Source organism: Trichechus manatus, unplaced genomic scaffold (genome assembly GCF_000243295.1).
Source record: "Trichechus manatus latirostris isolate Lorelei unplaced genomic scaffold, TriManLat1.0 scaffold00146, whole genome shotgun sequence".
NCBI lineage: Eukaryota > Metazoa > Chordata > Mammalia > Sirenia > Trichechidae > Trichechus > Trichechus manatus.
In genome coordinates, this window is record NW_004444082.1 from 5,138,200 (window position 1) to 5,148,048 (window position 9,849).

Here is a 9,849-nt window from a genome sequence, read left to right on the forward strand (position 1 = left end):
GATCTCTGGCATCGTTTTCTATCACCAATACCGTATTTTCCAACTACAGATTCTTCTTGTTTCCAACTTTCACATTCCAATCACCAGTAACTATCAAGGCATCCCGACTGCATGTTTGATCAATTTCAGACTGCAGAAGTTAGTAAAAATCTTCAATTTCCTCATCTTTAGCATTAGTGGTTGGTGCATAAATTTGAATAATGGTTGTACTAGCTGGTCTTCCTTGTAGGCATATGGATATTATCCTGTCACAGACATCATTGTACTTCAGGATATATCTTGAAATATTCTTTTTGACAATGAATGTGATACCATTCCTCTTCAATTTGCCATTCCCAGAATAGTAGACCATATGATTGTCTGATTCAAAATGGCTAATACCAGTCCATTTCAGCTCATTAATGCCTAGGATATTGACCTTTATGCATTCCATTTAATTTTTGATGACTGCCAATTTTCCTAGATTCATGCTTCATACATTACACGTTCTGATTATTAATGGATGTTTGCAGCTGTTTCTTCTCATTTTGAGTCATGCCAATTCAGCAAATGAAGATCCTGAAAACTTTACTCCACCCACGCTATTAAGGTTGCTCCTTCTTTGAGGAGGCAGCTCTTCCCTAGTCATATTTTGAGTGCCTTCCAACCTGAGGGGCTCATCTTCTGGCACTATATCAGACAATGTTCCTCTGCTATTCACAAGGTTTTCGCTAGCCCATTTTTTCACAAGTACATCACCAGTCTGGAAGCTTCACTGAAACCTGTCCACCATGGGTGACCCTGCTGGTATTTGAAACATTGGTGGCACAGCTTCCAGCACCACAGCAACATGCAAGCCACCACAGTATGCGAAACTGATTAAAACAAATCCATACAACATACAACGGTTTTATTAGAGATGGAAATCTCTCCTTGCAAATGGAAAGCAATCCTGACAAAGTATAGATGGACATGGAGGCTTGTAGGCGCCTTCCAGTGTTCTGTTTTTGGACTTCTCTGAGGTTGTGTCCTTCCTGAAGGTCGGTGAGGAGGTGTTCATGTCTCAGCAGCCCCATGGCTGCCTGGGAGTTTGCTCATGGTGGATCACTGACACTGGACTGATGTTACTGTACACGCAGGTCCATGTCCTCTCTATATTTTCTTAATGGTTGTTTTTCTTCGCAAGTTTGGGAAGAAGCATGGAAGGACCAGTTCTGGGTTAGTTCTTTGATCCATAGATGATTGTGTAGGTGTTAACAAGTAATCTCTGAATAAAAGATGCACTATACTTTACCAGCATAATTAGGGGATGAGTTATGCCTTAAAGGTACATTTTTTATGTAAGTGGACTTTTGAACTTCAGTCTTTTTACAGGAAAGCACTTAATAACTCTAAACATTTTATGATATTTTTCTAAAATGTACTACACCCTTCCTTGACATCATAAATGAAGGATAGTGAATAAAATTTCAGTGTTCCTCAGTATCCTGGGATCACCACGGATGATGTGAGTGACCCAGCAGAGCTGTGACACAGGAATGCCCACAGGGCCTTCTGTAGTGTGCGTGGTTTGAGTAAAGTGGAGTCGGACTGCTGGCATCTCTGAGTGTGAGTGTGTGTGCATGTGAGTGGGTGTATGTGTGAGTGTGTGTGTGTGCCCACACTAGCTTGGTGTGCACTTCTCACGGACTTCTTGCCCGTCATCGTTAAGGTAGAGCTTCCAGGTTTACCTAGGAGCCCCTGCCCCTGCCTCACATAGTGCTTAACCTGCTTCAGGTTCGGAAATCATACAAGTAAGCTTGTGAGATTAACACGGAAAACATTAGTACACACACCCTGAAGAGAAGCTTGAGGGACCCCTGATGCAATGAGGGACCCTAGTGGCCTGTGTTGCAGTTGTTCAGAGGCCACTCAAGGATGCTGTCTCCAGAGGGACAGATCACCCAATAAGCAAGGCACGCACGGGCTTCCCTGTGCTTACTTACTAACCTGTAGTGCACAACAGTACCCGTTTTAACCCAGATGAAATTGCTCACTACAGATTAGTAAGCAAACACAAGTAAGCCCATGGTACCTTGCTCACTGGTTCACCTGCCCCTGCATCTCCGGCTGCTTGCCAGAGAGCCAGGCTGCGGAGAAGCTGAGCCCGTGGGAGCAGGAGGGGTGAGCGTGGGTGTGCTCTGACTGGTACGCCTGGCCACTAGCTTCTGACTCACTCTCCTGGTATTTGACAGGTTACTCCCTGAGGGGGCACTTTTCTCACAGTTCTGACTGAGAAACAGACCCAAAAATCTGAAATAATTTAATTTAAAAACTAACAAAGGCACAGCTCTAAAAATCAGTGACACACAATGAGTCAGTATTCAGGCTTCCATTCGCACAATGCAGAGTAAAATCACAGACAAGAGGCAGACGTGGAGGCTCCGCCCGCTAGTAGTGTTTGGTATGGCACTCTATTCATAAAAAGAACCTTCAAGTCTATCTAGCCTGTCATTGTAAAGCAAATCCATTCTAATGTCTCTTATGCCACGGAGAGGCAGGAGGGTCAGTGTTTTAGCATCCAGTTGCGGAGCTAGACTGTGTTTGAATACTTGCTTTGCTACTGTAAACACAAGGAAGCTGTGCATACCTTGCTTTGTGGTTAATCTGCCCCTGCGTCTCTGGCTGCTTGTGGAGAAGGTGACCCTTATGGGAGCAAGAGGGGTGAGCCTACGTCTCTTCTCCGTGCCTCAGTTTCCTCATCTACAAGGTGGGTACAACGATATCACTTCCTTCTAGAGGTGTTATTAGGGTACTTGGCTTCATGCACGCCAAGCTGGGACAGAGCTGGCAATAGTAGTATTATATGTGCTGCAGACCAACACTATTTATAAGGTGGAGAATGGGATGAATACAAATATATGCTAGAAGTGGACCTCGGCCAAAGGTGCTCCCACGTCAGAAGGGGAATAAGACACGTTCTTAAAGTACCGGTCTGAAGTAGGGCGTGGCTAGTGCCATGCAGATAAAACACTTTGGGGGGTCGGGAGCTGGAGAGGCACTTCAGGGGTGGGGAGTTGGCACTACCTTGTATCCTAATAATGTCTGCTGTGGACTGAGCACGTGCCTGCCATGACTGTACTTGTGGTATCACATCTGACCCCCACAACAGCACTACCGTGTAGACACCTGTGAGGGTTAGAGAGGTCAGGTGATCAGTTTGAAGTCACACAGCTAGTGAAGGCGACAGAAAGCATCAAATAAGCATGTCAGACTCCTAAAGCTGGTGGCTGAGTTGATTCTTCAAGGCTTAGAAGGATGAGTAAGGTCTGACTGGGAGGGCATGCCCTCCGAGAAGTGGCCGTAGACAAGAAAGGCATAGCAAGACGTTCAGTGTGGCTTAAACACAAGCTCTGTGGAAGGGATGATTAGGCTGCAAAGGTCGGCTGTCGCCAGACTGGAAGGAACAAGGTGAACAGGAAGGCACTATCAATGGACCTGGAATGTCCACGGAAGCCTGGCGCTGAGGGCACTAGCTCAGAGCATGGCCGAGGGCACCAACCTCATGCTCAGCACTCCTGAATGCTAGGCTGGGGAAGAATGGCTGGGAACTGGCGCCATTGGCACAAGTCAGTTTTCTGTATCAAGAAGAGGAAAACTGAGGCAAGAAAAGGCTGCTAAATGCTGATAAAGCAGAAGACTTATAACTCTGAGGCTCAGCTTCTAGGCTGTGGAGTCACACTGTCCCAAACCTCTTTACTTCAGTATGTACACTTCAGCTGACCTACCTCCCCAGTGTTATGGATTGAATTGTTACCCAAAAAGAAACGTGGAAGTCCTAACCCCTATACCTATAAATATGACCTGTTTGGAAACAGGGGTTTTCTTTTGTCATGTTAATGAGATCAGACCAGAGTAGGGTGGGTCCTAAACCTAATCACTTCTGAGTGGTGTGTCATGAAAGGAGCAGAGTAGGCACAGACACACACACAAGGCAAGACACCACAGACACAGCTACCAGCAGGAGAAAGGAATACCAAGGACTGCTGGCAGTCACCAACACCAGCAGAGGCCACTGTAGGAATTGACATGGCTGAGACCCTGATTTGGACTTTTAGCCTCCAGAACTGTGAGAAAATAAACACCTGTTCTTTAAAGCCACCCCCTCTTCACCCCAGTGAAGAACTGGGCCTGGTTGTGAGGGGAGAGGGGGGACGTCCCACAGAGCTGCCCCCAGGGCTGACTGCTCAGAACACACCCTCAGACTCCACCAGTCTGGTATTTTCTGTTACGGTGACACTAGTTGACTAAGGCACCGAGTATAGCAGAGAGGGAACTGCAAATGGAGGTATAAGTGAAATGCACACAGCCAGGTGGCTCCTGAGAAATGTAAAGCTACTGTTACCTGCAGTGAATGAAGTCTGGTACTGGGTTATGTTGGCTAAATGAGGCGGCATCAAGGTTCATGCAAATCTCCACATTGTCACCCGCCATGATGCGCACCGCAGCCTTATTTTCATCCTCAAAAATCTGCCGTTGTAGGGAGGCACACAGGAGCAGCATGAAGTCATCTGGCAAGTCAAAGGTAAGAGAGTTCATTACACCCCATTCCCCTCTTTGGGGCTAACCTAAGTAAGAGAGGGTCATCACACAGTATGAGATGCTCCCCAGCTCCTATGTGAGCTGCTCCCCTAAACTTTATCAGAAAGTTCACACTGGATTTCGATGTCAGGGCCAAGTCACTTCTTCCCTACCTGGGGGACAGAAGAGGGGCTCTCAATGGGTGAATCTCTGGATTTTGGTTTGCACGTTGATGAGAGACAGAAAGTATCAGGTATTAATGATTAGCCTTTCTGACTCTCTCATATGACAACATTTATTTGCATTTTTCTCCCACCAAAGTTATGAGAAGGCCATTTGAGCAGTTGTCCCCATGAAATATTTCATGTTTTTACATGGAGTAGACACAGATGCTTCTGTTTTTCTTTACTCTCTCCAACTCCGTTGGCATTTTTAATTGAGACTGCTCCCAGAAGCATAAACCCCCGTCAAGGCTTGAGGAGGACAGTGAAGAACGGGGCCTGGTTGTGAGGGGAGAGGGGGGAAGTCCCACAGAGCTGCTCCCAGGGCTGACGGCTCAGAACACACCCTCAGACTCCACCAGTCTGGCCCTGGCAGAACCAAGCCTTTAGCTTCATCACCACAGTGTCACCGCTTCGTGGTTTTAAATTAAAACCTGGGGGCCTTGAGGCAAGACCTTCACTCTCTGCCATCTTTGGTGGGGCTGCACCAAGCCTTCAGTTCACCAGCCTTGCCCTTGGGAGGGTTTGGAGCTGTAGCCCAGCTTCAGGGGTCCTGAAACTTGGGTAGCATCTTCCCAGCTACCACAGTCATACCTTTAGGTTTGGTCTGTCTGTAGCAGCATCCAGAAACAACTGGTTCACAAAATATAAGGCCTCTCCTCTAGTGTATCTTCTAAAGGGTGTGTGTGTGTGCGCGCGCGTGGAGGCGATATCATGAAAGTGAAGAATCTGGTATTCCCAATGTTTATTTATTAATTTTGCAAATGTAATGGGGCAAGTAGAAGCCATTAACAGCTAGTGATACTAGTGCATAAAGACAAGCCTTTACATGGGTACAGAGTCCCAGGGGAGCAAGCAGGGCACTGATGCACAACACATGAAGGCTAATCAGCAAACACAAAAGAAAACACCAGTATCTCCGGGCTTTTGGCTGGAACACTTACAGACAAGAAACACAGGGTTGGGCCGCACAATGAAGTCAGGGAAGTAGAGCCACTTGATGATGTTGTTGTTGAAGCTGGCACCCTTGAACCGCCACGGGTAATCTGCAGGGAGGGAAGAAGGGACAATGAATCGACGCTGTTCTCTCCGATTTTCTCCACACTGTCCACTTGGTAATATCTTATCATGGAAGCAGACGGCTGCTGGGGAAGGCAGGGTCACCTCTGCAGGGAGCCGGTGGGATGCCGATGCAGATGAAGTACTGGAACGTGATGATGCACGCCAGAAAGCAGCAGTACTTGGGCCAGATCTCGGCAATGGCTTTTCTTCTGCGCCGATACAAGACAGCAATCAGCCAGCAGGCGTGGACCATGGCGTAGAAATCCATTCGCTGACCAATCACATTAACTGACATCAGGAAACAGGTCTGTGTAAGGATGAAAAGAGGCAAAAGGCTGGGTTCACAAGGAAGGGGAGTGGTGCCAGTGTCAGCCCTGTGGAGGTGGCAGGAGCCCTGCCTTCCTGAGGGTAAGTCTGTACATTTTCCCCATGCCTTGCCTCCTCTGGATGTCGTCTAACATGAAGACAGAAATACTGTACAAATTACTTCCAAAAGAAGAACTCATCATATCACTGTTAATAATAACCACTTCAGTCAGTGACGAGAACTACAGCTATGAGCTCTTTGTGAAACATAACTGTTCAAATTCATTTTATTAAGAGATAGGTATTACCACAGCCATTTTAGGTTAAAGCAGTTCATTTTGTGTAGCGGTAACACTTCCAGAATTCACAAAACAGAAAGAAGCTTAATAATATGTCATTCTGAATAAGAAACAAGTCAACATGATAACTTTGGTCCAGGAATTTCTATGGCTGTGGACACCTAGAGAAGCCAAGTCCACTGATGCGCTGTAGAGGGGCATTGGGACCTCGTCTGGGAAAACATGGCCAGGTTAACCCCTCAGTATAAATACCTTCTGCTAATTCTCAGGGGACAGTCGAAGTGGTCTGCAGATGTGCAACGAGGCCACAGTAGCCAACTGACCAAGGGCAGTTATTTGAATTTTCACAGAAAAGGGAAATAAAACACACCAAGGAAACTCACCTCCAAGCCAAACTTGTAGAAGAAGTAATTTATGAAATATTTGGCACAATTAATAAGTCCATTATCTAGGTGTAGTCTTGTGATGTCGTGAAAGATGGTTTTAGACACCGGGGATATAAGGTTGTTTCGACCTCTGTAGTATTCCTGATGTCGGTAAATAGTAACTTCAAAGGCCAGAATAGCTAGCATCAGGAGATTATTCTATAAACCAAGAAAACACAATTGTGTGAAACAAAATGCTTTATGGTTTGGTAATTTTAAGCAACCCCTATAAGGAATCATTTTATTTCATGCTTGCTGTCTAAAGGGATAATGTTGTGTAAAATTCCACTTCCGTAAAATATAGTATTGAGCTCGGTGTTTATTTTCCATGTGTTATTACAAGGGTGGCGTTCTCTCCACTATGCAAATAAGGCTAATTTCCATGATAATAGGATCTAGAATCTTTAGAGAAAAGACTGCTGCTGCTCATTTCCCTTCCTGAAGAAGCACACACCACCCATCCAGTTACCTTATGACGGTGGGTCAACCTTGCTTGCAAAACCAAACCAAACACTTTGCCACCAAGTTGATTCCGTCTTATAGCGACCCCATAGGACAGAGTAGAACCGCCCCATAGGATTTCCAAGGAGCACCTGGTGGATTCGAACTGCCGACCTTTATGGTTAGCAGCCAAACTCTTAACCACTACGCCACCAGGGTTTAAGAGACACATAAAGTAGTACAGGGATGTTCTGGGAACCAGACTAGCTGGATGAGTGGGATGTTAGCTAGGAGGGAAGTTTTTGAACACCTCCAAAATCTGGCTAGAAACCGCAGCAAATTGAGAAGGATGATGATGATAAAACAATAATGATGATGATATTGATAATAGTAGTAACATATTTCACATTTATTGAATACTTATTATGTGCCAGACACTATTCTAATCACTTTTTTCCAAATATCAATTTGTTTTATCCTTACACCATCCCTTTATGGTCGGTACAAATGCCGTATGAGGAAAACCAAAAAGGCCAGTCTAGGAAAATGGGATGCTCAGTCCGCTTAATTCCAGGTGTGAAGTATAAAGGTTTTAAGTGGGTAGTCAATATTATTTAGCCTGCTCAGAGTAAAATGTGAAAAATCTGAAGAATATTGCTTTCATTATGTTTGATATAACTCTTTGCAATCAAAGTTCATTTTTCAAAGATATGCTGTTTTATTTTATTGTTTCTAAACTAATATATGCTCTTTATTAACAATAATATAGATACTGAATTTAGACAGTAAAAATTTCTTATAATGCTAAATCCACTTCTCAGAACTAATCACTGTTGACCTTTTGGTATATTTTACTCAGTATTTTTCTTTGTGCTTAGCAGAGATCATATTGACTTTTTTTAAAAATTAATAATCTATTTTGGTGCTCTCTCAATGCCTGACATATTAACCTGCCTCAATCTTTTACTGGTTATACAATGTTCCAGTGAATGCATTTTTCATACTTTATTTAACCAATCTCCAACTACTTGATCAATTTCTTTCAGCACAATGCAAAACTGATTTTAATATTTAGTCATTTGTTTTGAATATAATTCCAAATGCCACGTAAGAAGATGAAGTTACAGATCAATGTGATATTCAGAGTTCCAAGGGAAAGGATTCCAAACTACAACTGTGCCGAGGCCCAAATGAAACAGAAGGAAGCTGTTACCCTCAGGTAGACGAGCAAGGGGGAAGACTTCCTCAGGCCAACCCACTCCGTGGGGTCGATGGGAGCATTGTAGAGTATCGATGCGTTCAACTGCTCAAGGTCTATGTTCGTCTGATTTTCATTTGGCTGAAAAGAAGACAAATTGGAGTGAAATGGCTTCACAGATTAAGAGAGTCCAGATTGTTCTCCTTCAGCTTTGAACAAAGGGACACTGGTGGGCTAGGCAGGGAAAGATCTGTTTCAAGGGAAAATCTTGACACAGGAAAATACTTGGGAAAAGCACACAGGGCAAGGATATATACAGCCTGGGTGAGGTGACTTAAAAAACAGACTGAATGTGCTTGGGGATGAAGGCTCCCCAAATATCTGCCTCACTTCCCTAAGGGTAGTCAGGAAGTTTCCCTCATCTTTGAGACTCACCAAGGAACAGTTAACAGAAAAGTTCTCAGGCTTAATGGTTTGGAGCTGGTACAACATTTTGCAGACAATAATCACACATGTCCAGACAGTGCAGACACTTGAAGCCAGACGGCGCAGCTTGGCATATGGCAGAGCAAAAGCCCAAGAAATCAAAAATACATAGTTGAACAGAGACACCTGAAAACATAAAATCAGAAATGTGGACAAAATACATAACATGGCATAACATCCAGAAAACATGGTGATTTGACTTAATCAGTTCAGCTCAGTTCAGTGAAGGCTGATTGAATGCCTAGCACGTACATGGCCTTGCCCTAGGTGCTGGGGGCTAAGGTACGTGGGTCATGGTCTATTTGCTGGAGGATCTATTGTCTTGCATGGCAGACAGCTATATAACCAGATAATGTCAAAATAATGTAGCAATGGCCAAGACATATCTGCGAACAAGTTCCCCTGAGCACCCCCAGAAAGGGTCCTTGGCCAAGCCACTGGCTCAGGAAGGATTTCCTGGAAGAGATGAAGCTTGAGCTGAGGCAGACCAAGAAAGGTGACCAGGGAATTCCAGATAAAGAATGAATGAGCAAAGGCAGGAAAGTGTAAAATAGCATAGTAGGAGCAGATAACCACAAATGATTGGAAATTTCAGAGTTGAAGGTAATAAACAGCAGTAGGAAGTAAGGCTGGAGGTGCAGCTGGGTGCTACTTCTGGATAGGCCCTTTTCTAAACCATGCTCGGTCACAGCAATCCCTTCTGTAGAACCATACTATGACACAGGGATCCCTTCTATAGAACCATGCTCGGTCATAGGGACCCCTTCTACAGAACCGTGCTTGGTCACAGGGATCCCTTCTACAGAACCATACTGTGACACAGGGATCCCTTCTGTAGAACCATGCTTGGTCACAGGGATCCCTTCTACAGA

General features: G+C 44.8%; 1 protein-coding gene across 1 annotated transcript in view; it reads right to left on the reverse strand.

The window, feature by feature from the left end:
• Window positions 1-9,849, reverse strand: part of PIEZO2 (piezo type mechanosensitive ion channel component 2) — a 680,804-nt gene that overhangs the window by 89,050 nt on the left and 581,905 nt on the right. The window contains exons 17-22 of the mRNA XM_012558213.2: window positions 8,927-9,103; window positions 8,507-8,632; window positions 6,811-7,011; window positions 5,925-6,129; window positions 5,705-5,806; window positions 4,364-4,529 (exon numbers count right to left, since the gene is read on the reverse strand). Coding sequence (XP_012413667.1) covers window positions 4,364-4,529; window positions 5,705-5,806; window positions 5,925-6,129; window positions 6,811-7,011; window positions 8,507-8,632; window positions 8,927-9,103 — 977 coding nt within the window. The remainder of the gene's footprint in view (window positions 1-4,363; window positions 4,530-5,704; window positions 5,807-5,924; window positions 6,130-6,810; window positions 7,012-8,506; window positions 8,633-8,926; window positions 9,104-9,849) is intronic.